This window comes from Bubalus kerabau, chromosome 4 (genome assembly GCF_029407905.1).
Source record: "Bubalus kerabau isolate K-KA32 ecotype Philippines breed swamp buffalo chromosome 4, PCC_UOA_SB_1v2, whole genome shotgun sequence".
Taxonomy (NCBI): Eukaryota; Metazoa; Chordata; class Mammalia; order Artiodactyla; family Bovidae; genus Bubalus; species Bubalus kerabau.
The window spans coordinates 25,740,528-25,767,257 of NC_073627.1; the positions used below are offsets into that span (position 1 = coordinate 25,740,528).

At 50.9% G+C, this 26,730-nt stretch overlaps 2 protein-coding genes across 2 annotated transcripts; one reads left to right on the top strand and one right to left on the bottom strand.

Annotated features, from left to right (window-relative positions):
• Positions 1–12: 12 nt before the first annotated feature.
• Positions 13–435, bottom strand: PRR15L (proline rich 15 like). The gene has a single exon (XM_055576075.1). It carries the CDS (start codon positions 430–432, stop codon positions 130–132), a length of 303 nt encoding a protein of 100 aa, XP_055432050.1. The 5' UTR covers positions 433–435; the 3' UTR covers positions 13–129.
• Positions 436–16,598: 16,163 nt separating this feature from the next.
• On the top strand, positions 16,599–26,056 carry CDK5RAP3 (CDK5 regulatory subunit associated protein 3). Its single transcript, XM_055576076.1, has 14 exons — positions 16,599–16,725; positions 16,951–16,996; positions 18,702–18,833; positions 19,113–19,213; positions 19,598–19,646; positions 20,483–20,661; positions 20,884–21,020; positions 21,199–21,343; positions 21,745–21,855; positions 22,378–22,456; positions 23,023–23,111; positions 24,884–25,089; positions 25,459–25,630; positions 25,722–26,056. Exons 1-14 carry the CDS (start codon positions 16,720–16,722, stop codon positions 25,785–25,787), a joined length of 1,518 nt encoding a protein of 505 aa, XP_055432051.1. The 5' UTR covers positions 16,599–16,719; the 3' UTR covers positions 25,788–26,056.
• Positions 26,057–26,730: the final 674 nt, after the last annotated feature.

Consider the following 26,730-nt stretch of genomic DNA (forward strand, 5'->3'; position numbering starts at 1 on the left):
TCCTGCCAGCAGGCATCAAGTCCCCCCACGGCTTCAGCTGTGGCCAAAGAGGCCAGCGTGGTGAGCTCCTGTCTCAGACCCAGCTGACGGCAGGGAGCGGGAAGGTGCTAGCGTCCTCCTCGGCCCCCTTCACTGTCCTTTGCCCTCCCTGTCATCAAAGAGGTTGGGGTTCTCCGCCAATGAGGCTCGGACCTTTTTCTTCTCCTTGAAGCGGCCTGAGTTGGAGACTTTGACGTGCTTGCCCTTGGTGTTCTTGTCCACAATCTTCTCCAAGCGGGTGTTAAAGTTGCTGTTGGGGTTCCCACTGTCAGGCCTCGGGGGCTCCGCACCACCCTCACTCTGGGTGTAGGTGTCAGGGATCTCATACAGCACTTTGGGAGTGGATTTCTTTTTCCTCAGGAAGGTCAGCTTCCACCAACCAACTTCGGTCATGGCGTTCCCAGACCTGAGTGTGGGGCTTCCTGCAGGAGCAGGGGATGTAGAGAAAGGGGTCAGTGGGGAGAAGGGGTAGGGGCCTTGGAGCAGCCCTTTCTAGTCTCCCAACCAGGCTTGATAGAATTGAAGGTGGGGCCAAGTGAACCCAGGATTTAGGTAAGCGATGCAATCCTTTTGGTGAACATGAGGAGAGAGAAGGGTCTGGGGAAGAGGCGGTCAAGAAAACATCCATGGGGAAGCCATCTGAGCCAGGCGGACGGGACAGTGGGACAACTACATACCGCTGCCAGACAGCTTGACACTCCAGGCCCCTTGGGGCTGCAGGAGTGTGAATAGCTTGCCAAGTCATAGAGTAACTAGGCCTTGGCCACCTTCCCAAGCTCTTCCCGCTATGCCTCCAGGCCCTGCTGCCAGGAGCAGACAGGTGATCAGCTGGTATCAGACAGACAGAAATGCCCTATGCATTTTCTTTGGAATTCATTACAAAATTAAACAGGATTTGCGATGTTCGGAGTAATTTGGACTTCCCAGTGGTCACCACTGGGGCTGAGGAAGCAGCTGGGGTTTTTATAAGGGAGAGAAACATCAGGCTGGGAGTAGGAAGTCCCGAGAACTATTCCAGCCTCGTGACCTCTGGCAAGGTACATCTTTGGACCTTGTGTCCACCTGTCCTTTCCAGACCTAACGTTCAGCCCTAATGTTAATCCTTGCCCACAAAGTAGACATGCTTTGCAAAGTAAAACTTATTGAGGGGTGGTTCCCTTTGCCCATACAGCTTCTATAAGGACAGGAGTTTGAAGGAAACCTGAACACTTGGAAGGAGGTTTGGTGGGGCCAAGAGGTACATGTGGTGTCTGGTTATCACAGGCTGGACCCTCCATAAGGGTACCCCATGAGAGGTGGGGCAGGGTTCTGAAATCCAAGCTTCTCCACTGACAACGTGATGTGTCCTGACACAGTAGTGGCCTCACCTTTTCTATTCCATGAAGTTGCTGCCTGAGCTGGTGGAAGTTTTGGCAGATGAAGCTATCTGGACACAAGAAAAAGAGAGTATAGGCTAGAGATATTAAGATCAATGAAAGAGCAGGCAGAGTGATGAGAAATGGAAACATCTTTGGGCCTGGAGAGGTTGGTGGTCTGAAGGGAGAAGTCAATTCTGGCTCCATGTTGAAACTGTTTCCTTGACTTGCTTTCCATTGCTTTTGTTATTATAATCCTACATAATGGCCTGCCTCAGAGAATCCTGCCCCTCTGCCTGACTGTTAAACTAAAGTGCCTCTGTTCAGAACCCTGTCCACCCATAGATGGCAGGAAGGAAAAAACCAACACACCCCCCTGCCTGAGGCTTGCCATTCTAGGAGATATTTGCAAAATTAATGGCCTTTTTACTTTGTTTCCTCCTCCCTGCCATCTCTGATCCATAAAAGAACCTGGCATTCAGACCCCGAAAAGATGGTTATTTTGAAACATTAGTCTGCCATCTTCTTGGTCAGCTGGCTTTCTGAATAAAATTGTATTCCTTGCCTCAACACCTCGTCTCTCTGATTCATTGGCCTGTCATGTAGAGAGCACAGCGAGCTTGGAGCTGGTATCAGTGTGAGCTGTGCAAGTCCTGAGGAGGAGAGTGCAATAGCCACAGCATATCGGAAAGCTAGATGATCAACCAGCCCAAGGTCAGGCAAATATATCACCTACTTTTAAAAACTGATGGTCTTAACTACATTTTCTAAAAAGACCTGAAGAAATATGACAAATGATTAATATTGGTTTTCTTTAGGTAGTAGGAATATGGGATGTTTTCTCCTCTTTCTCTCTACATATATATATATATATAAATTTTTTATTTTATTATTTTGATTCCCAGATTTTCCATAATGAGCCTGGAGCTTTTTTTAGAGGGGGAGCAGGTCAAATTCATAAATAATGAAAGAGGGACTTGCTGGCAGTCCAGTGGTTAAGACTCTGTGCTTCCAATGCAGAGGGCATGGGTTTGATTTCTGGTCAGGAAACTAAGATCCTACATGCTGTGTGGTTCAGCCAAAAAAGTATTTAAAAAGAAAAAGAAAGAAAGAAATGAAAACAGGATGCTGACCTTAGCTTGAAATGAACCGAGTGCCTGCATCCGTGGCCTCCTTGTCGTGGTTGTCCCCTGGCCCTGCATATATCCATCCACTTGCCCAGAGCAAGGGGGTTCCTCCCCACCTCTCTGTCCAGGAAGCAGATCCCACTTTGCCAGCTCTGTCCCTCGAGCTGAGCTCAAGAAGCAAGAAAATCCCAAGGAGATCTAGTGCAGCTCCCACTTAGAAAGTGAAGGAGGGGTAAGTGGTCAGGTAAATACTTTCAGGGCACCCTGGAGAGGTGAGTGCACCAAGGAGACAGCCTGAGAGCTTTGCTTTGGCAGCCTGCCCCACCTGGGCTTAGCACAGCCTTGCACAGAACTTGGTGTTCCAGAATAGGTTTCTGGAAGGAGCCTTGGGGAGGGCCAGGAAGGAGGGTCAGGGTGCTTGCTTGGCCTATGGGTGCCCCAGTCACCACCTGGTCTGGAGCAAAGCCCACAACCCCACCACGGCCCATCTGGGACTGCTAAGGAACTTGGGGAATGGAGGATTCAGCTCCTGAAACAACAGTAACCACCAAACTGCCTTGCGCCATGAGAGTACCCTCTGCTTGTGCCACTTAAAATATACCACTTTAACAGGTCTCTGAACTTGGCATTCATGGGTCTTAACTCTCCTTGGAGTAAAGGGAGCCACTTGTCAGAAAACCACAGAAAGAGGTCAGAGTAGCCCTTGGGCCCTGCCCTGGAGCCTCCACCATGGCACCAAAGTATTGGTGCCTTTGGCTCCTGGCCTTGAATTCTGGTCTCTCCAAAATACTCTCTGCTAGGCCTTGCTGTCCCTTCTGTCCAGGAGGACATGACACACCAGTAAGCAGGTGTTTAGCCCTTTAAGCAAGGCAAATCTATGGAAATCTGAATTTGCAGAATAGATAAATTAGAGGACTATTCTTTGTTTTTCAAAACAAGGGGGCTACAAGATTCTTTTAAATAGTGAGCTACCTCAAAATTGTGTAAAGTCTGATTTGTTTTAGGAAAAAAAATGTGACACAACAGTCAAACTTTCCCGATATCCAAAGTTGCAAAAAGCCAGAGGCCAACAGTCGCATGCCCACGCGTAGTCACAGGAGGCTAGAGGTACCTGGGGGAGGGGATGTACTTGGAATTTTGAACAGACTCAGCAGCTGGTGATATAGCTGCTTCTGCAGGGCCTGAGCAGGCGCACTGAGGGCAAGGCCCTTGCCCCAGGGCCTTGCAATCCATCAGATGATAGAAATCAGCCCTGAAGATGCAAGTTACACCTCTACTGTTTGCACAGCTTGGGAATCCACAAGGGCCTCACTGGATAGCCTGCCACCCCGTGCCTATGGTGGTTAGCACCCTGGCATGTATGTGGGCACCCCAGGACAGCTCCCACCATGCCAGCTGGGTTCTGTGAACTGCCCTAAGGGCCTTGCCCAGACAGGGTTGGGCTCCTTCTGAGCTGGAACAAGTTAACCATTGACTGGGGTGGAGGTGGAAGGCTGGAAGCGGGGGTGGGGGGGTGGGGGGGGCATTGAAGGGGTGAGTCGGCTTCCTGCAGTAAGACAAAACTCAGAACCTCTATTCCTTGCACCTCTGCATGGCCCCTGTGGTACTTCTCCACTCTGTGTGACACTCAGGTACCCTGGAGAGGACAGGGATATATATTCCTACTAGACAGCCAGAAACATCCTCCAGCGGGGGAGGGGGTAGCAGGTGGTAAGCTCCTGTCCAGCAAGAGTTAATAGATCACTGCTCTGGAGTAAAACTTTCCCAGAAGGAGCTCTGTTGGAGGCCTGGATTGACTCCAAGAAACCAGTGGGATGAGTCGAGCTCTGCCTGCCCACCTAGAGATGGGAGCCGGCATGCCTGGATCCCCCTTCCCAGCTGGGCGTATCAGCTGTGGAAGCAGAACTGAGCCCCCGGACAGAAGTCCATGCCTTGGTTTCCCCTCACCCCCACCCTCTGCCGGTACCTGTGAGCCCGACTGCTGGGAGGCTGGAGGCGAGAGCTTCCCTAGAGAAGAGCTGAGTGCAGGAGCTGCGCCCCGGGAGACTGGGGGAGGTGGGGGTGCCTCCGGACTGCCGCGCCAGGCAAGGCTCAGGCTGGGAGAGCTGGGTAGCAGCAGCTGTGCAGCAGGTGCTGAGAAACAGGTGCAGGACGGTACCTGCTCCGCTGTGGCTCCGGGAGTCAAGGTGAACCTGAAACCCAGCCCCTCCCGGCTAAGTAAACAGAGGCCGGCTCAGCTGATGAATATTCATTACCCCAGAAATCCAATCCCAGCGCCCCTGCACCCACCCAGAAGACAGGGTCCTCCAGGGACCACCTGGCCAGGAAGAGGAAACCCCAAGGGAAGTCGGGGGTGGGGAGAACCCCGGAGCCTCTCACCTCATTCTGCCACTCTCAGGGGCCTGTTTGCACCCCAGCCATAACTGAGGTCATCCCTACCTGTTCCATGCCCCAAAGAGGCCAGACCCCTCTCCAGCATGAACTGCCACCTGGACTTTACCCCAGGCACAATCCAGAAAGGGTTAAGGGCCGCTGCTCCGGCTGGCGGCTGGCGGGAGAAACGGGAGCACCCAGCTGCTTTGAACTCAAGAGTCGAAACCAGTCCCTGGTCAAACTGGTTGGCAGACCGGTTCCCAGGCTGCCTGCTTCCACCCCAAGCCTCAGGCGGGTGCTGGGTGGGAGGCTGTGGTTCCCTCCTGACCTGAAGGCTTTTCCTCAAGTTCTCCCTAGAAGGGGGTTGAGTGGCACCAGCTCCTCCTTAGGCCAGGTTCTCCAGACCCACCACAACCTCAAGTGTCTACAACCCTGCCTCCCTCGCTTAGAAGCAGTCTTAAAAGACCTTGAAATTCTGCCTTCCGCCATGGACTATATGGCCCATTCCAGGACCGAGGAGATCCAGAGGTGGGGGTGGGGTGGGGGGTGGGCACTGGGTAGAGGAAAAGCGTACAATTCCCCCATCCTTGGCACTCCCTCCAAGTTGTATTCTAAATTCTAATTAACCAGCTCTCAAACCTGCCCACACCTTCAGCACTGAGTCTACATGGTTCAGCTTCTCAAGGCCTCTTGAGTTCATCTTTGCCTCCATCCTAAACAGCCCCTGTGTCCCTGGGCCTCAGGTAGACAGTCCTGCAGAGACTCCCCATGGCCCATAGTGGAACCCACTTGGCCTGGCCCTCCTAGTCTGCACTTTCTTTTCCAAACTCTCCCTGAACGTGCACACAAGGCCTTTCTCTGCCTGCCTTCCTTGGTATGGAAGCTGTCTAAGAGGACGAGATTAGGAATGGTCTCCCCACCCCCTGAGTAAACCCAGACAAACTCCTATTCATCCTTCAAGGCCTAAATTATTATGCCCCCTACTCCCCCGAGAATTGTCTTACTCCTACTGGGCTTCCTCACATGCTTCTATTTAACATGCCATATACCATGATTGATTAAGTGTGTACATACACACATATACATATATAGTAATGTAATGATCCAGTCACGTATTTGCCTCCCTTAGAGAATGTTAGCGCCTTGAGAGAAATATCCTATGATATCCCTTATATGCAGAATCTAAAAAGAAATGAAACAAATGAACTTATTTACAGAACAGACTCACAGACTTAGAGAAGGAAGAGGATGAGGCGAAAGGATAGTTAGGGAGTTTGGATCAACATGTACATACTATATTTATTTAAAATGGATAACCAATAAGGACCTTTTGTACAGCACAGGGAACTCTGCTCAAGGTGATGAGGGAGCCTGGATGGGAGAGAAGTTTGGGGGAGAATGGATACGTGTGTATATATATCTCTATATATATCTATTATCTATATCTATATCTATATGATTGAGTTCCTTTGCTGTCCACCAGAAACTGTTACAACATTGTTAGTCATTTATACTCCAATATAAAATAAAAAGTTAAAAAAAATGTTAGCTCCTTGAGCCCCGAGATGTCTGTCACTGATACAGACCTGGCGTATAGTTAGTACTTAATGCAAACTTTAAAATACAAATAAGAAATATAAATATTGTCTTTAAGAAATTCTTAAAAAAAAAAAAAAAAAGAAATTCTTATTGCAGCCACTTGTCCCAGGTAAATGTGAGAGAAAACCCATTTATTTCACTTCTGGCGGTTTCAGCTACGCTCACTTGCTGATGTGTTATCAGCTCCCTGGGGATCTATGAGAATGAAGGATATTGTTTTGTAAGGTTCTCCTAACTCTCGTCAGAGGTATACACAGCTGTCCCAGGAAGATTTCTAGATCTGTCACTTTCTCCAAAAGCCTGGTTGAGAGTCAGTGTCCAGTCCAGAAGATACTGAAGAGGCTAAAAAGTTAACTGAGGTATTGGGAAAATAGTAGAAGGATGATGGGATGAGCACTAGCTTGGGGAGTGTAACCAAGGGTCAGGACACTGTTCCATCTGTACAGGAGGAAGGCGCTTGTGCTGAAAACACTCACTCCCTTCACCCCTCTCACCCCACACCACCCTGCTTCAAAATCCAGGCCTTTCTGATGTGTGCAATCCAGAGGGGGCAGAATTCTGTTCTCTCAGCTCCACTCTGGAGGAGGCACCCCAGTGGGTGGGATTTAAGCGGATGCCTACGTGACCTGCCCTTCAGAGAAGGCCAGCAGGGCCAGGTACAGGAGCAGAGGCCTGCCCCAGCTCCCCATCCTGGGAGGGACCAGCCTGGGAAGTTAGGCCCAACCCCTGACCTTTGGTAGGTTTATTTCTGGGAGGAGCAGGGTTGGGAGAGGAGTTTGAGATAAGGCTATAAACTATGACTATCCCTTAAACAGATCACCCCCACAAGGCTGCTGTACTGTTTTCTAAAATTTTCCACCTTTTAACACACCTTCTTAAAGCTAGGTTCAAGTGTGATATTTCAAATACAAACATGAAATGTGCAAGTTTTCAAAAATGTGCCCTTGTTGGCTAAAGCAAGTTAAAATACACCTAAGGGAGTCTCAAGGACCTTGGTGCCCTGTTAGACATGCAGCCATGGGGCCCCATTGGGTTGCAGATCTAACCTGGCCCAAAAGATCATTCCTAATTTATTGACCTCTGTCCAGGGAGTAGATCTAGGCTCCAGGGATATTTATTTCCCAAAGCAGGGAGAAGGGAGGGCCTGCCATCCTCCTCAGCACTCCCCTTCCTCTGGAAGGCCGGAAGATGAGAGTTTGGGGGTGGCCAGCGTGGTTGAGGGGCAAGTGGGGCAAGGCGCTAGACTGGTCTCCAGAAGCTATACCAGGTACAGCTGGGAAGACGGCAGGGCAGGTCTGAGGTGGGTGTTGAAGTTGCCACTGGAGGGGCTGCCATTGCTCTCCTTCAAGGAGACCTCAGTGGGCAGTGGGAATATGAGCAGCCAGTATTCATGCGGACTGTGCAAATACTTAGAACTCTGAATCCTCATTGCACTCTAAGATAGAGCCTCTGAGTTGGGTTCACCAACTTGCATCCCCACCAGCAATTTTGCTATTACTCTTTGTATTAGTTTCTTGTGGCTGCTGTAACACATTACTACAGACTCGATGGATTTAAGCAACAGAAATGTATTCTCTCACAGTTCTGGAAGTCAGAATTCCAAAATCACTTTCACTGGCCAAGACTAAGGTCTTAGCAGGGTCATGATCACTCTCGAGTCTCCAGGGACAGTTCCTTGCCTCCTCCAGCTTCTGGTGCCTGTAGGCATTCCCTGGCTTGCGGCCACATCACTCCCCTCTCTGTCTCCTTCATCCTCACGTCGTCTTCCCCTCTTTCATGTTGTCAAATCTCTCTCTATCTCTCTTTTATAAGAATACTTGGGAGAGGGACTTCCCTGGTGGCCCAGTGGTTAAGAATCCACTGGCTATTGCAGAGGACACAGGTTGGATTCCCAGATTCCCATGAAGCAACTAAGTCCACCTGCCACACCTACTGAAGCCCAAACCCTAGAGCCCGTTCTCCGAAACAAGAGAAGTCACCACAATGAGAAGTCTGTGCATCAGTAGCCCCTGAGTGCTGAAACTAGAGAAAGCCCGGGGCAGCAACAAAGACCCAGCACAGCCAAAAATAAATTAAAAAAAAAAAGAATACTCGGGAGAGTATGTAGGGTCCACCCAGACAATCCAGGATGATCTTACTTAATCACATCTGCAAAGACTCTTTTTTCAAACAAAGTCATATCCACAGGTTCCAGTAATTTGATGTGGACATCTTGGCGGGGGTGGGGCGGGGGACTGGAAGATGACTTTTTTGTCCTACCACACTCTTCATTTTGACCATTTCTGTACTGTCAGACTGGTAGTGAGTGTGCCAACCAGAATACCCTGCAAAGAAGGACTTACTGCCTTCCTCAGCTGCTGGCCTCCAGCTGTCAGCTCTTCCAGGGTCCACCTCAGCTGCAGAGAGAATCTCTCCCAAGGGCCTGCCCTTCTAGGGATGTAAGGTCCAGCCATTTCAGCCCCATGAAGGACATGCCGAGGAGCCGTATTCACTTCACTAAACTGACGGAAGTTCTGTAAGGCCTGCGTTACAGCTGGATTTCTCTCTCTGTTCAATCCTGCTTCTGTCTGGTTCCTCTCACAGGAAGTGATCCCTAGTAAGCATCTTGCCCCCTAAACTTCACCTACTCTGGAGAACACAACCCAGGACAGAGACATTAACATTTTTGCCAATGCGACGGAAGTGAAGTAATCATTTTTGTGTCTTATATATTTACTTCTCCCTAGAGCACTGGGTTGAGGCTTCCCAGGTGGCTCTAGTGGTGAAGAACCTGCCTGCCAATGCAGAAGACGTAAAAGATGTGGGTTCGATCCCTGGGATTCCCTGGTGGCTCAGAGGTTAAAGCGTCGGCCTGCAGTGTGGGAGACCTGGGTTCTATCCCTGGGTCGGGAAGATCCCCTGGAGAAGGAAATGGCAACCCGCTCCAGTATTCTTGCCTGGAGAATCCCATAGACGGAGGAGCCTGGTGGGCTACAGTCCACAGGGTCGCAAAGAGTCGGACACAACTGAGCGAGTAGTCTCTAGCATGCTCTAGTACACTGGATTGAATACTGTCCCCCAAACTCAGGTCCACCTGGAATCCTGAAGTGTGACGTTATTTGGAAATAGGGTGCTTGCAGACATAATTAGTTAAGCTGCTGCTGCTGCTGTGTCGCTTCAGTCGTGTCCAACTCTGTCCGACCCCATAGACGGCAGCCCACCAGGCCTCCCGTCCCTGGGATTCTCCAGGCAAGAACACTGGAGTGGGTTGCCATTTCCTTCTCCAATGCATGAAAGTGAAAAGTGAAAGTGAAGTCGCTGAGAACATACTAAATTAGGGTGGGCCTTAAATCCAAGGACTAGTGTCCTTACAGGAGGAGAGACATGAAGGGAGAACGCCATGCGATGACAAGAGCAGAGGATGAAGTGATGCAGCTGCCACTCAAGGAACAGCAAGGATTGTCTGTAGCCACCAGAAGCTGAGTGAGTGGCAGGAACAGACTGTCCCTCAGAGCCTGTGGAAGGAACCAGCCTTGCTGACACCTTGATGTTAGACTTCTGGCCTCCAGAACTGTGAGAGAATACATTTCTAATTTATTTAAAATTTTTTTATTTTATTTTATCCATTTATTTTTAGCTGCACTGGGTCCTCACCACTTTTTTCAGGCTTTCCCAGTTGCAATGAGAAGAGGCGGTGCCCAGGCTTCCCGTTGTGTGACTTCTCTTGTTGTGGAGCGTGGACTCTAGGCACACGGGCTTCAGTAGCTGCAGCGTGAGGGCTTGGTGGTTGCAGTCCACGGGCTCTGGAGCGTGGGCTCAGTAGTCATGGCGCACGGGCTTAGTTGCTCCAAGGCATGTGGAGTCTTCCCGAACAGGGGATCAAACCCGTGTCCCCTGCATTGGCAGGCAGATCCTTAACACTGGACCACCAGGGAAGTCCTTATTCTATTTTTCAATATTTATTTATTTGGCTGTGCTGGGTCTTAGTTGCATGATGCAGTATTTTCAGTTGCAGCGTGCAGGATCTAGTTCCCTGAACAAAGATTGAGCCCAGGGCCTCTGCATTGGGAGCCCAGAGTCTTAGCCCTGGAATACCAGGGAAGTCCCATATTTATTATTTTAAAGCACCTTAAGTGCAGCACAGTGCTTAGTCACTCAGTCGTGTCTGACTCTTTGGGACCTCATGGGCTGCCCACCAGGCTCCTCTGTCCACAGGGATTCTCCAGGCAAGAATACTGGAGTGGGTTGCCATGCCCGCCTCCAGGGGATCTTCCCAACCTAGGGATCAAACCCAGGTCTTCTACATTACAGGTGGATTTTTTTTACCATCTGAGCCACCAGGGAAGCTCTTTAAAGCACCTGTTTGGTGATAAGTTGTTACAGCAGCCCCAGTTAACCATACACTGAGTTTCTAGTAAGACTGAGAGTCTTTTCACACATGTATTGGCCATTTGGGTTTCCTGTCCTCTAAAAAGATCCTTTCTCAATACAGAAAAACATCTCCACCTGCCCACTGTTGTCCTTCTAGCACTAAAATAATACAACTGCTTTTATGGATTCTTGGGCTCTTGGCACAACTCTATAGCTTGACAGATATCGGCTGCCTATTGGTTGGGAAATCTGATCTACAGGATAAAATTTCAACCCTTCATCAGGGACCTGAGTGTTCCTCGTGGTCTCATCTTGCCAGTCTCTTCAACCTGATTTCTCTTCCCATAAATATCCCACAATAGACTTCTTGTGGAACATTCATGCCGTCTCTCACCTATGTGCTTTATCCATGTTACTTACTTCCTCTTCCTAGGATGACACCCATCACTTACATGTCTCTCCTCCATCCTCTCCCTCCTCCCATAGTTCGTTCCCATCCTACCAAACTCAGCTCAAGTATTACTTCTCCCAGGAATCTGCTCTGACGGTTTCCATCCGCATCTCATGCCTTTACCCCCAGTTGAGATGGATATTCCCCCTTTTCTGTTTCTTTAACCCTCTAAGCATCCCTCTTATTTTGTCTGTATGGATTTTTTTAAGCACTTACTATGTATGAGCACAGAGTTAGGCTCTGGATGTGCTGTCATGGGATTTAGAATGTGGTGGGCCTCTCACATATCATACAGTCATTTCCTTTGAGGGCTGAGACCGTGTCTTCATGTTAAGGTCTCCAACACATTGGCAAGTGCATTCAGTCGCTCAGTCACATCTGACTTTTTGTGACCCCATGGACTGTAGCCCTCCAGGGTCCTCCATCCATGGAATTTTCCAGGCAAGAATACTGGAATGGGTTGCCATTTCCTACTCCAGGGGATCTTCCTGATCCAGGGACTGAACCCACGTCTCCTGACTCTCTTGCTTTGACAGGCGGATTCTTTACCATGGAGCCACCTGGAAAGCCCATCTTGGCAAATAGTGCTTGACAAATAGAGGGTAACTAACACTGAACAGAATGAGAAGGGAGGCTAAAGAGGTGAGAGGTGTGGCAATGGGCTTGGTTTTCTTCCCGTGAAAGAGCAGATTCCCTCCACCCGCCATGATGGGGATGAAGAAACCATGGAACGCAGGGGCAATCCTCAGAAGATGGCACGTTGAACCCAATTCATGAAACTCCCCAGTGAGTTATTTTCCCTTAGACGACTAACAAAGGTGAAGGGAAGGAGAGGGCATGGTGGCCAGGGTTTATCATGGGTCCCAGAGCACCACCCAGCTGACTGGCACCTCATGGACCTTCTGGCTTATGCTTAACTTATGAAGCTAACCAGCCCTAATATCTTCGCCTGAAATTCCTCCCTCGAGCTCCAAGTGACTCCAAGTCCTGAGCTGTAGGGGGAGGGGTGAAGAAAAGAACCAGGGCATGCACAGCCCTCCCCCCAGACCGAGTGATCATGGTCCCCACTCACTGCTAAATACCTCCCTGCACCCGCTGCATCTTCTCTCATTCCGTCCTCCACAAGCATCCGTTAAGCAGCTGACACTCAGTGTCCAGGTCATACCAGGGGCTGGGGTCCCAGAGATGAACAGGCCTCTACTCCCTGCCCACAAGGTGCGCACTGACTAGCTGGGGAGACAGACTGCAAAGACCAACCCAGAGACTACACTGCAACCAGCAAGAGGCCAGCTGAGAATGCTGAGTTTTCAGAGCCTTCAGCCCAGCAGGCAGATACACACCACACACACACACACACACACACACACACACACACACACACAGAGCACAGTCAGTGTTACTGTGAGCAAACACACATAAGACATGGACCATAAAGTCATAAACATATGGTAGATAAAATAAATGGATTATCTGAATGCCAAGGGTAAGCCTTCCTTTTATAGATGTAAGAAATGGACCTTCTTGCCCAGAATGGGGCGTGGTAAGAAAGAACTTTGGTAAAGGCCAGGAATTGCCAGGGTGGGGTGCTGACTGTCTGACACAACATCAGGGGAGAAAGTGGGAATCAGGCCGAAGAGGAGGGAGGAAGAACCTGCGGCTGCAGTGGCCCAGCTGCGTGAATGCAGCAGGCAGGGCTGCCGGAGAAGCCACATCCCACGGAGAACAAGAATGCGGGCGGGGGAGCCAGACAGGCCTGGGTTTGGATCCCAGCCTCACCAACTACCAGCTCTATGATCTCGGACAAGTTACTTAATTACCTGAGCTTTGGCTCCCTTGCCTTTAAAACCTGGCTAATAACAGTACCCAGATTATAAGGTTGTTTGGAAGGATCAAATTAGATAAGGCTTGTAAAACATTTAGATCTACACTGGCACTGGGCACAGACTATCACTTAATAAGCAAGCTAACAGCAAAGGATGGCAAGGCAGCCCGCATACACAGCACCCCGGGGCCCTGTGCTTTCCTGTCTAAAGCCTCCACAGGCCTCCTAGCTTCTCCCTCACCTTCCTAAGTGCTACCCCTCCCACGACAGCACCCCACCTGCTAAATCAGCAGAGAACTGAGATTCACAGTCAGAGCCTTTCACAGCCTCTCCCTGCCACTATCCAGAGGATGGGAGCCCCAAGGATCTCGATGCCCTCGAGGCCAGACAACTTGTGTGCTTACCTGCCCATTGGCCCTGAGCCTCTTGATGGCTTCAGAAAAGGATGAACAGTGCAGATACTGCACAAAATCCGCACCCCTACCCTCTCTGGGGCCACCACCCTGACGCTAGCACCCGGGCAGAGCTGTTCTCAAACACACTTCTTTCTGCATGAGTCACCTGGGGTGCTTCGAGAGGCTGGGGGTGAAGTGCTGGTGGTCTCTGCCTCTACCACCTTACCAGGGCTGGGCCTTCCAGGCTCATCCTGCCCTGCCCTGCCCTGCCTGTTGATTCAAGGAGGAGAGATGCACCTTGAGGGTGGGGCAGGGCCATGCTTCTTGGGATGTCCCAGGGAGCCAGGAACACATAGTTGGAACCCAGTAAGTTTGTTTAATCATGGGGAAGCTCCAGTCATTCCTATAGCTTGAGTCAGGACTCTACGATGGGAGCCAAATTCCCATGAGAGAGCCCTGAAGAGGCTCTTAGTTCTGCCCTATGAGCCATTTTTATGGAAGACTTTCAACCCCTTCTATAACAATAATGATTACTGTTTCATAAACACACACAGAGTTTGCAAATAATGAGAAAAAAAATCTATGAAAGTATGTTGTAAACTATAAAGAGTTACATACATCTAGTGGGTTTGTTTATTTAAGCTTGTAAATAGAAATACCCTGAGATGGTCAGGATGTTTTATCTCCATGTTGAGGAAACCGTGGCTGGCAGAGAGCTTATCAAAATGGCCCAGGATCTCATTGGGCAGGAATCTAGGTCTTCTCACTGCCCTATCACATCACACAGTTCAATAAAAAATTTACTAAGCCCCAAGTGATGTGCTGGGCAGAGGTGGTGGAGGAGATGGGTCACTTAGAAAGACTCAAGCAGAGCCTCCTGGAGGAGTTAACAACCTGGAAGGGGAAGGGTACAAAATGGCACATCCAGCCCTGTGAGACCCCTTGCCCACCCTCTCTCTTCTCTCCTCTCACCCTCTTTCCTCTGCACTTCTGGACCCATCTCATGCTCTCCCTCAGCTTCAGCCACAACCTGGACCGCAGATGAGTCAGTCTAGCTCTCCAAAGCTGTATCTCCAGCCCCCTGAAATCCAGAGCTGCAGACCCAAGTGCCTCCTGCACACTTCTCACAGGGGAGTCTCCCTGGGCCACCAACCCCACAAGTTCAAAGCTGAGATGCCCTCCTCCTCACCCCCTGCAGGATGCTCAGCATCCCGCATCCCTGAATTAGGTGGGGGGTCTCCCACTCAACCACCTATGCGTCACCCTGTTGTCCCAGTCTCCACCCACACAGCCAACCAACTGCCAAACCTGTCCATTTGCCTCCAAACCATCTCTGAAATCTAGTTCTTCTCTTCCTCCTCATGCCATTGTGTCAAGTCAAGCTCTAACTCTTGCATAATAACCTTTTAACAGTCTCCTTGCCTTTAGCCTTACCTCCCACGAATCCATCAGTCTCTGCAGTCAGTTTGTACAGGTCCCTCTTTGCCTCAAGCCTCAAAGCCTTGAAACCCTCCAGTGGTTCCTCTCTCCCTGCAGGGGTGAAGTCCAAGTTCCTTCCTGAGATGATATGATATGATACCACCCTTCCGCCTTTACAGTCCCTTCTCCAGCCAACCCCTGCCTCAAACATTTCATGGCACAGAAGCTGGCCTGTCTGAAGGCCCAGCTTCATAAGTGTGAGACCTATGCAGTATATATATATATGTGTGTGTGTGTGTATATATATATATATATATTTATTTATTTATTTGGTTGCACTGGGTCTTTGTTGCTGCACACAGGCTTTCTCTAGCTTCAGAGAGTGGTGGCTACTCTCTCCAGTTGTGGTGCACGGGCTTCTCAATGTGGTAGCTTCTCTTGTTGCGAAGCACAGGCTCCAGGCACACCAGCTCAGTAGTTGTGGCTCCCGGGCTCTAGAGCACGGGCCCAGTAATTGTAACACACAGGTTAGTTGCTCTGAGGCATGTGGCATCTTCCCAGACCAGGGATCAAATCCAGGTCCCCTGCAGTGTCAGGTGGATTCCTATCTACTGCACCATCAAGGAAGTCCAGTTCATAATTTTTAACAAGGGCATTTTAATTATACACTGGACTCCTGCAGTTATCGTGCCAGTCTTGCCTGCCTCTTGTTCCCTGCACCTCGTTGCAAAGCCTGCAAAGCTTTGTACAGTCTACTCCACCTGGAACACCACTCCCACATCTCCCTCTTTCTGCAGCTCTTCTTTTAACACTCAATTTAGGTGTTATCTTTGGGATGCCTCCTTTGACCCTCCTCCCTCCCGATCCCTGCCCTAATCACATAACACGTAGCAGGTGTTCAACACTTGTCTATTACATAAATTCAGTGAGAAGGTAATGTGTGACAAAAGTGCCACAAAAGACTTCTAAACCATGATCCACGGTAAAGTGAGGCAATGAGGGCGTTTCTAAAAAGACTCTTCTTGAGAGTCTCTTGGACTGCAAGATAAAACCAGTCAATCCTAAAGGAAGTCAACCCTGACTATTCACTGGAAGGACTGATGCTGAAGCTGAAGCTCCAATACTTTGGCCACTTGATGCGAAAAGTTGACTCACTGGAAACGACCTTGACGCTGGGAAAGATTGGGGGCAGGAGGAGAAGGGGGCGACAGAGGATGAGATGGTTGGATGGTATCACCGACTCAATGGACATGAGTCTGAGCAAATTCCGGGGGATGGTGAACGACAGGGAAGCCTGGAGTGCTCCTATTCATGAGGTCGCAGAGTCGGATACGACTGAGCATATCTAAAGAACATCAAGGACCTCTAGGTTCCTCAGTAGGCGCTAGGACCCTGTCGGTAGACTCGTTAATCTTTACGCAGAGGGCTCCGTGCCTGCCTGGCCGGAAGCGACTGGGACCAGCTCCAGGGCGCCTCCTGCCGGGATTATGCCGCCTCTGCAGCCCTTTCCTGGAGCCCCGGCTCCCGCCAGGTCTTGAGCCCGCCTCGCGTCTCCCATTGGCTGGCTCCTCTTCTCCCGCCCTTTCCGGGCTCAGCCACTCGGAACCCCGGGGTGGGTGGGGCTTGAGGCCTGGGATGGAGCGCGCGTCCCGATTGGCTCTGAGGAAGGCGGTGACGTGGCCAGAGAAGACCCATCTGCGCCTAAACCGAGGCTCAGCCACAACAGCACTGGATTAGTGGTAGGCGGGGCGTGTCCCGGTCGGAGGCCGGAAACGGAAGTGAAGGAAAGATGCAGGTGGGGGAACAGCAACTGGGGAAATGGGGGGCTGCCCTGGGGCCCCTGGGCTGAGTTCAGCCGGTCCTTTCCTGACCTGCTTCCTCAGGCTCTCTCCGGGGGGCGGCCCTCCCCGTCCCGTTGTGCTGGCCCCGCAGGGTGACGGTTGGGGGGATGAAGTGAGCGCGCGAGTGGCTTGTCCGCTCGCAGCACTCACGCACTTTTCCCCGCCGTGTTTCCCGCCAGGACCATCAGCACGTGCCCATCGACATCCAGACCAGCAAGCTACTCGGTAGGAAGGGCGCCCCCGCTCAACTACCTGTCAAGGGGAGACCTGGCCCCCTTGCCCTCTGTCAGCAACAGCGGAAGCGCCGACCACTCGCTGTGTTCTGTGCTCCCATCTGTGGCTGGACCTGCCTCAGTAAAAGGAGCGGGAAGGAACCACGCTTAGAGTCTATACTTGACCTGTGTTTTCTGTTTTAACGTATAAAACATGTTGTCAATCATATCTTTCAGGGACAGCAGAGAGTTAAAGGCTTACCTTAAAGGTGGTCAGCTGCTGAATGGCAGATCTGAAGTTAGAACCTAAGTCTGTCAGGTTCCAGTATTGTATTAAGCTGGAAAAACAATTTTCTTCCTTTTTATTTTTACCTTTGATTTTAGGAGGAAGAGGCACATAGGTCCAGTCGAAAATAAAACCTTTTAGTGGCCAGGCCATCTCCCTGGTGTCTGTATCGGGTCTATATACCTTCTCTCCAGTTCAGAGCCAGGGAAGGACCTCTTCACTCTGACCCCTCTAGGCCGGCGCACAGCTCCTGGATTTTTAAATGGTCTTTGAGTTTAGTTGTTTTGATGCCAGTCGTGTCATTAAGATGACATCTGTTTGACTATGTCATCCCTTTGCTTCTACTTCTGTGACATCTACATAGTTTTTGTTTTTGAAGATTTTAGTGGACTGCAGCAATGGGAATATAACTGATAACTAGTGTGGGCTCCCAGTGTTTGACCAATTAGATTTATTAACAAGGGCAAGGTGGCCACTTAGTGGAGCATCTTTAACTTCATTTCGGATTTGTCCCAGCTCTTCAGGACCTGTACACTCTTGATGTACATGCTTGTTATTGGTCCCGAAACCCAACCATTTATTGAGGGTTTATTCTATACCAAGTGCTGTTTTATGTGCTTAACATTATGAAAATGAAGATCACTGCAATTCATTGAGCCTTTGCCATGTGCCAGGCACTACATTCAGTGTTTTACCGTTTGTACTCAGTATATTTATCTTCCCCATTTTACATGTAGAGAAACTGAGGCACAGAGAGGTTGAGAGACTTGCCCAAGAAAGTTGGTGATTAGAGCCAGGACCAGCTGACCACAAAGTCTAGGTCTTAGCTCTCTCCTATGAGGAAATGTACATGGCTCTCATTCACCTATACCCTCAACTAAAAACAGGTCTGGCCCAGAATCCAGGAGGTCAGTCACATTGGTATTCATATGTGCAGGATGGTGCTTCCCTGGTAAGAGGAGTCCAGTATTATTTAGTCCTTAGGGGCTTTGCAGTTGTTCCTTCATCTGGTATTTGGTGTAACCATCTTGGATTTTTCATTGTCATGGTTAATCCCAGCCCTGAGAAAGTATAAATTGAATGGCATCCTCTGTCAGTAAGAAAGATATAATTATCCATGGAAGCAAAAATATCATGGAGAATTTAGAGTGGTCCAAAGTGGCACTTTGATGTCAGGACCAATTCAAAGCTTTCCTTTACCCTGTGTTGAGGCAGTTACTTTATAAAAGTCACATTGTGGATAAAGTTAGGTTGCTGGAATCTGTTTAGCCCCAAGGATCCCTTTGAGCCTGTCTTCATTCCCATCTTCCTGTGACCCCCCACACCTTAACCAATATGAGTACAACTTTTAGCCAATGCCTTAGCATATTTCACTTGAATGAGTGATGCAATTTTGGCCATGGGAATGCTATAATTTGGGTTTGTGCTATAGACTGGCTGGTAGACAGAAGGCACTGCAACCTGAAATGGCAGAGTCTGGTATTGACCATCCGAGAGAAGATCAATGCCGCCATCCAGGACATGCCGGAGAGCCAAGAGATCGCCCAGCTGCTCTCTGGATCCTGTGAGTGCTTCAGGGCTGCATTACTGGACCCTCCTCTTTCCTGGGGTGGTATATATCTGCTGAGCTGTTCCCTTTTCTTTAGTCATAGGACTGACCTCCAAAGAAAGAGAGGCTTCTATTTGGGGTATAGATGCTGGTTTATTTCAACACAGAATGATGAAGGGGAGAGCTGTGCCCTCTAAAGTTACTGGCATATACATGAGTCAGCCATATATGGTGGCCGCAGTGGTGGGTTAGAGACTGTTATTTCCAAAGTCTTTGTTTTTCTTTGCTCTCCAGACATTCACTACTTCCACTGCCTAAGAATTGTGGAGCTTCTCAAAGGCACTGAAGCCTCCACCAAAAATATTTTCGGCCGGTACTCTTCACAGCGAATGAAGGCAAGTATGGATGACGGTGGTAACGCGCAGCTGGAGGCATCCGGTCCAGGGGGCCAGAGGCTGTCTGGTCTCGCTGAGGATCCATTGGAGATATCCCGGTGGAGTATTTCCTCAACTTTCTCTCTGTCCCCATAGTTCATGCCAAAAGTAGATCCTGAAAGTGAAAGTATCCGTCGCTCAGTCGTGTCCAACTCTTTGTGACCCCTACCCCTGGGTTTACATTTACTTTGGGAATCGCTCGTTTGCACCATACTCTTAAAGTGGGTGGTCTAGCCAGCATTATGAAGGAGGATGAGGATGCAGAGACTGGGAGAGCGTCCCCTGTTGGGGGATTGAGCTGGGATGTGGCTGCTCTCCTGGCTCACTTCCTGTTTCTTTTCTTAGGATTGGCAGGAGATCGTAGCCCTCTATGAGAAGGACAACACCTACCTAGGTAAGGGGCCCAACCTGGGAGTCCCAGTGTCCACAGGGAGGCTCCCTCCTCGAAGTTTGAGACACTGGGCTTCTAGAGGTACAGTTCATGTGAGGGGAGAGGCTGGTGTGTAGATGTTAGTGAGGTGGGAAAATAAATTTCAATGAGTATTGGGAGGAGGATGACCACCAGGCAGGTTGTGGGCATTTGGACGGGTGCTTATGGGTCTTCTGCTGGTCACCTCTTGATGACTAGCTCCCCCGGAAGAAGCACAGGTTGACCTGGGGCCTGTATCAAGTGCCTGAGAGAATAACTAAAAGGCTGACTGTAGTTTGGGTTGTATTTGCTAGCAGTGTAAATAATTATAATAGCTGCTGCTGCTGCTAAGTTGCTTCAGTTGTGTCCGACTCTGTGCGACCCCATAAACGGCAGCCCACCAGGCTCCCCGGTCCCTGGGATTCTCCAGGCAAGAACACTGGAGTGGGTTGTCATTTCCTTCTTCAATGCATGAAAGGGAAAAGGGAAAGTGACACGACTCTTAGCGACCCCATGGACTGCAGCCTACTGGACTAATATTGACCAAATATTAATACTTACTAAATGCAAGGAATTATACTTGTATTTTATATGAATTCTCTTAATTCTCATGATAAATATCACTGCCCCTGTTTTATAGTTGAGGACTGGATTGGAGAGGTTAAATGACTATCTTAGGTTCCACAGCCAGGAAGGGGAGGAGCTGGGAGGTCAACCCCCGTGCTCTTCGCCACCAGGCCAGGGTATTGCGCATGTCCTTGGGGCGTGCCTGCCTTAGGTGTGGGGGTCTGGAGTGAACATCCTGGGCCCATCTTTCTCAGTGGAGCTCTCCAGCCTCCTGGTTCGGAACGTCAACTATGAGATCCCCTCCCTGAAGAAGCAGATCACCAAGTGCCAGCAGCTGCAGCAAGAATACAGCCGCAAGGAGGAAGAGGGCCAGGCGGGGGCTGCCGAGATGAGGGAGCAGTTCTACCACTCGTGCAAGCAGTACGGCATCACGGTGAGCAGCCCAGGTTTCCCGCGGAGGGACGCATGCCTGGGGCCTCTGTCTGTCTTCCTGGGCCCAGTGCCTTTGCTTCTGGGGAAGGCTTTCCTTCTCTGCCGGTTGGGCCCTTCTTGGGCCAGTTTCTTGCCCATCTTTAATCTTCAGGCATTGTCTTTAATACGCTGGACTCCACTTCCCACCACTTTTGTCTAAGCCCACCTCGTGGATCCTCTCTAGGGGGACAATGTCCGAAGAGAACTGCTGGCCCTGGTGAAGGACCTACCAAGTCAGCTGGCCGAGATCGGGGCGGCGGCCCAGACCCTGGGCGAGGCCATTGACCTGTACCAGGCCTGTGTGGGGTTTGTGTGCGAAAGGTATTGAGGGCCCTGGCTTCTCCCCCGTGGAGGAGGGGCGGGGACCATCAAGCTGCTTCCCCGGCTGTGCTGTCTTCTCCACTTGTGCTCTCCCCACGTGACACTTGAGTGCCAGGCCCAGCAGTGGGCCTGGCCTCACAAGGGGCAGCAGGAGGGTCAGCGGCATGCTCCATTGCAGCCCCACAGAGCAGGTGCTGCCGATGCTGCGGTTTGTGCAGACGCGGGGGAACTGCACAGTGTACGAGTGGAGGACGGGCACGGAGCCCTCGGCAGTGGAGAGACCACACCTTGAGGAGCCCCCTGAGCAGGTGGAAGAAGATGCGGTAAGACAGGCCGAGTGAGAGCCGCTTCTTCCCCTCGTACACGGTTCAGTCCTCCCCCGTCCCCTTTGAACTCAGAGTCCAGAGGGAAGAAAGGGGTGTTCCTGTGAGAGAGACTGTAGGTGGAAGGGCCCAGAAGGCCCTACTCCTTCATTTTTTTCTGGCTTTCTTGAGACGACAGGGTAGATGAGTGCTGAAGAGGCCCAGGAGGCTGGTCAGCTTTGAACTGGGAACCCTTCAGTCCCCTGAGCTCTCTGAAGACAGACGAGAGTCTGTCTTTGGGAAGCTTGGAGGCCATTATGTTTGAACAGTGTGCCGGTGCTCCGTACTGAGACCTGGAAGAACTTGGCAGGCCCCTTTTTCTCACCCATCTTCTTTGAGCTAACACTTTTCTTCCCTTCTAGATTGACTGGGGTGACTTTGGGGTGGAGGTGGCTTCTGAAGGGGCTGACTCTGGCATCTCTGCCCAGACTGCTGGAATTGACTGGGGCATCTCCCTGGAATCGGATTCAAAGGTTGGGATGCTCTCTTGGTCCATCTCTCTTGAGGAGTTTCTGTGATTGCTGTTTTGGTCATAAGAAACATGTTGGGAATTTCCTAGTGGTCCAGTGGTTAAGACTCCACGCTTCCACTGCAAGGGGCAAGGGTTCAATCCCTGGTCAGGGAAACTGAGATCCTGGGTGCCTTTCAGTGTGGCCAAAGGGAAAAAAAAGTTTTCTCTCTTTCTCTTTAAAGACATCACTTGAAGTTCACAGCTCTTGGACCACATATAGTTTGGGAGGAGGCAGTTTCCAAAGTGACATGTCAGAGTTTTGACCTCTTTCTCTTGGTGTTTGGGGCAGGTGTGGGGGTATAGGCAGGTGGTACCTCTATGCATAGGCCCCACTGCCATCTTTGCCACTTCCATCAGGGCTGCAGGTTCTTCATACAGTTGAAATGTGCCATCATTGGGCTTATTGAGGGCTTTAGTTTATCCTGGCTCCCTTTGCTGGGGAAAGTTCTCCCAACACTGCAGGGTTTCTTTGCTCTCCACCCAGGAAGCTGGGGGTGATGAGATAGACTGGGGAGACGATGCCACTGCTCTGCAGATCACCGTGCTGGAAGCTGGAACCCAGGGTGAGTACGTCGCTCCCTGAAACCCTGGCAGAGGGTACCCCTGTGTCTCTAGAAGCAAAGAAAAAGTACGCTGCCAAGACTGCGCTTCTCATACAGTTACCTGTTTTTTCAAAATCTTGTTGATGATGTGAGTGTAGTGGATAGAGAAGAGTTCTTAAAATGAAGCCTAGAAACTCTCAATGCTTTGGATATCGAATGCGGGTCAGCCTTTGCCTGGGATGTTCCGAGAGGGCTAGCCGGCTCTGAAGCCTGACCTGGCCCCAGAGGCTGTGACGGTGATCTGAGCCACTAGAGGGCAGTGCAGGATGAGACTTGATGCCCACCAAAGGGAAGGCACGCTTGGTTCTTTGGAACTCAGCTCTGTGGTCCTCCTCACAGACTGCAGTTGGCTCTTGGTGCCTGATTAGGGCTGCGACAAATGGGAAAGGGTGACCCTTCCTTCTTGGGTTGGAACAGGAAGTGGCTTTAGTGTAGTGTCTGTGTCCATATTAATGCACCAGGACTTCTCAAACCAATGGTCTTGTTTAGTCTTTAGCCAGTTTATCACTTCTCTCTCTTCCTGGCAGCTCCCGAAGGTGTTGCCAGGGGCCCGGATGCCCTGACACTTCTTGAATACTCTGAGACCCGGAATCAGTTCCTTGATGAGCTCATGGAGGTACTTTTGTCTCTGGATGATGTGCGGGGAGGCCTGGCACCAGCATAGGCGGTATTGCTCTAAACACCTGACCTGACCCTCCTGTTTCTGTGAAGGATGCGGAGTGCTTTCAGTGTTCCAGAGCAGGGGCACTCCCATTCACTCTGGAGCATCAGGATGCTTCCCATTCGTTCCATTCGTTCAACGGACTTCCCTGGTGGTTCAGTGATAAAGAACCCGCCTGCCATGCAGGAGCCGCAGGAGACATGGGTTTGATCCCTGAGTCAGGAAGATCCCTTGGAGGAGGGCATGACAACCCACTCCAGTATTCTTGCCCGGAGAATCCCATGGACAGAGGAGCCTGGCTACAGCCCACAGGGTCGCAGAGTTGAACACAACGGAAGCGACTGAGCACGTATTCACTCAGCAGTGTTTATCATGTTTATCATCCTTCCTAAACCCCTGGCACTGTCTGAGGAGACTGAGCAGAAAACAAGGCAGAATCCTTGACCTCATGGAGCTTGTGGTCTAGTGGGGAACACAGGCAGGAAACAAGGCAAGCAAGTGAAATATGCAGCACGTTAGGTGTTAACAGAGTGCCATGGAGAAGGAGATCTGGAAAGGGAGATGGGGCTGCCGGGAAGGCCTGTTTTTATGATTGTGGTCAAGAAGGCCTTGTTGCAAAGGTGACCAGTAAGTCAAAACCTGCAGAGAGAGCCACGCCCACATCCGGCAGAAGAGCCTTCCAGGCAGGGGGAGCGACACAGAAGCTTGGAGGCGGAAGTGTCCTGCACACGTGATGAACAAGGAGGCCGAGCAGGGGAGCTGGGGGGCTGAAGGGAGCTGGGAGCTGCTGGGGCTTTGGAGCAATTTGTGTCTCATGTCATCTCTGTGGCTGAGGTGTCTGGCAGCCCACAGTAAGAAGCTGGTGTTCTTGGACGTTCTTTGTGGTACTAGGAAGCTGGGGCCTGCCTTAGTTAATTTCTGAGTCTGTCCACTTCTCAGGCCTGCTGGCAGGGGAGGGCCTCATGGAAGGTCTTGTCCTCACCAGTCTAGTTCAGGTTTCCATGGGTGAATAAAACTGACAAGATATGTGACTGGTTCTCAGATTCTGCCTAGCCTTTTCTTAATCTAGGGCTTCTCAAACATGGATTCCTGTTCCCTGAATCTCATTTTTCCCATGAAATTACCTTCATTCAGCAGAGAGAACCCCTTGAATCTCTGCTTCGTAGTTATCTGATCCATAGCCTGGGAGGAGGAGGGGGTGGTCCTGGGTTAGGTAAGGCCTGAGGCAGCAATGAGGGGCTGAAAGGTGATGGTGGAGGCTGCCCCAAACTCCTGCCTTACAGTTGGTGAGTTTCTAGCAATAGAAATGCTCAGAGGAAATAACTGCTCCTCTGTTGTTCAGTCACTAGGTGTGCGTTAGTCATTCAGTCGTGTCTGACTCTTTGTGACCCCATGGACAGTAGCCCACCAGGCTCCTCTGTCCATGGAATTCTCCAGGCGAGAATACTGGAATGGGTTGCCATTCCCTTCTCCAGGTGATCTTCCTGACCTAGGGATTGAACATGGGTCTCCTGCATTGCAGGCAGACTCTTTACAGTCCGAGCCACTGTTCATTCGCTAAGTCGTGTCCAGTTCTATACGACACCATGGACTATACCACACCAGGCAGTCCCCTACTGTGCCTCCTCCAGAATCCAACCCTTACCTTATTCTTTATTTTGAGCAGGCTGAGGGCCCAGCTTCCGAGTTCGTTTCTCAGTTTGAACCAAATCCTCTTCTGTCCTCAGCTCGAAATCTTCTTGTCCCAGAGAGCAGTGGAGATGAGTGAGGAGGCAGACATCCTGTCTGTGAGCCAGTTCCAGCTGGCTCCAGCCATCCTGCAGGGCCAGACCAAGGCAAAGGTGGTCGCCATGGTGTCGGCACTGCAGGATCTGATTGGCCGGCTCACAAGTCTTCGAATGCAGCACCTGTTTATGATCCTGGCTTCACCAAGGTCTGGCTTTCCCCTTGATGTTGGGCTATTCCAGGGCATGTTGCAGGGTGCTGCCATCTTGGGTGGCCCTGCCTCCTGTTTCCTCCTCTCCGTGACCCCTTGGACCTCATCCCTGCCTCCCATAACTGCACCACCCCAACTGGGGTTGGGGGTTCTCTTTGGGGCAAGATGGGGTGGCTTGAAATATGCGGGCAGAATCTGCGTCCTGGGTAGGATGGGGAAGTAGGAGTGGCATTCCATACAAGGAAGGACTGACGGATGTGGAGGCTGAGCGGCCAACAGAGACTGAGCCTCCCCTGTTCTAGCAGTTGGATGGGGACACCCAGGCTGCCCAGAGACACCGAACACTTACGTGAATGCCCTGCCCAGGTATGTGGACCGAGTGACTGAGCTCCTCCAGCAGAAGCTGAAGCAGTCCCAGCTGCTGGCTTTGAAGAAAGAACTGATGGTGCAGAAGCAACAGGAAGCCCTCCAAGAGCAGGCAGTTCTGGAGCCCAAGCTGGATCTGCTGCTGGAGAAGACAAAGGAGCTGCAGAAGCTGGTGAGAGCAGAGAGGCAAACCTGCCCAATTTCCGCAGAGCGAGGCCCCTTTGCCTTCTGCCTCCCGCCCACCTGGTATCACTGTCTTTCAGATTGAAGCCGACATTTCCAAGAGGTACAATGGGCGCCCCGTGAACCTGATGGGAACCTCTCTGTGACCTACTGCCGTTGTTGTTCCTGCCCATCTTCTCAGCGTTCAGGAGGGAGGAGGGACAGCGTGGGGCCCTTCCTGGTGAGAGACTAAGCCGACTGGAGGATGGAAGGCCCCGTGATGGAACTGTCACCCGGATGGTGATCTCAGCACTCTGTACTCTCTGCAGGAGGCTGTCTTGATGGTCCTGCGGCCCCTCAGCCTCAAATCACGGCTTCTGCTCCTTCTTGTTAATGTAGTTGGACTTTAATAAAAGAGAGAGATTCTTGTTCCCTACTGACAGTGCCCGTCTCTGGGCCTGGGGTTGAGGCTGTGTACCCATTTGCATGGGGTTCTTGATCCTGTGAGGTACCAGGTTGGGGTCTTTTTCCTCTTTGCCTCTGGTGGCAGGGAGGCCTCACAGATTAGTATCTACAAACAATTCAGCAAGGGGCTCTGGGGTAGCTGAGTCAGCTGGGGCCCTTTCTCTCCACGGCCAGGCCCAGACTGCCCCACTCAGGCCAGAAGCCCAAGGGGAGCAGTCAAGTGGCAGCCTCGTTGGAGCCAGCAAAGCTGTATTTTCCTTTTAATCACAGCTTACCTCCAGGCAGAGGGAGAGTGCGGTTTGGGAAGGAAAGGTCTGATCAACAAGGTGGAGACAGGAGTTGTCGCCTTTGCTAGCTGCCCGTCCACTTCCCACCCATAACTGCCTGCTCTGTGATTGGGTACAGCCCACACTAGGCCAGCACCCCTCTCCCCGGCCACCTACCCATCCCCATTTCCCAGGAAGGGTAGGGGTTGGGGGTGGCCAGCAATTCGATTTTAATTTCATAGCAGAGCAGTTGATTCATGGCTCTTTGTCGCTGGCGTTGACTCCCGTAATGACTTTCCATCAAAATGAAAAGTGGAGTGACACCACTCATTATTCCTGCTGCTTGTTATCTCAGTTCTGGGGAGGGCCGCCCCCTCCC

What these genes read in the sequence shown, in the direction of transcription:
- PRR15L (XM_055576075.1), bottom strand. Translation starts at nt 432, where the DNA reads ATGACCGAAGTTGGTTGGTGGAAGCTGACCTTCCTGAGGAAAAAGAAA.
- CDK5RAP3 (XM_055576076.1), top strand. An exon ending in GCAAGCAGTACGGCATCACG is followed by an intron (nt 20,662 to 20,883) that starts GTGAGCAGCCCA and finishes GATCCTCTCTAG; the next exon opens with GGGGACAATGTCCGAAGAGA. An exon ending in ATGATCCTGGCTTCACCAAG is followed by an intron (nt 25,090 to 25,458) that starts GTCTGGCTTTCC and finishes TGCCCTGCCCAG; the next exon opens with GTATGTGGACCGAGTGACTG.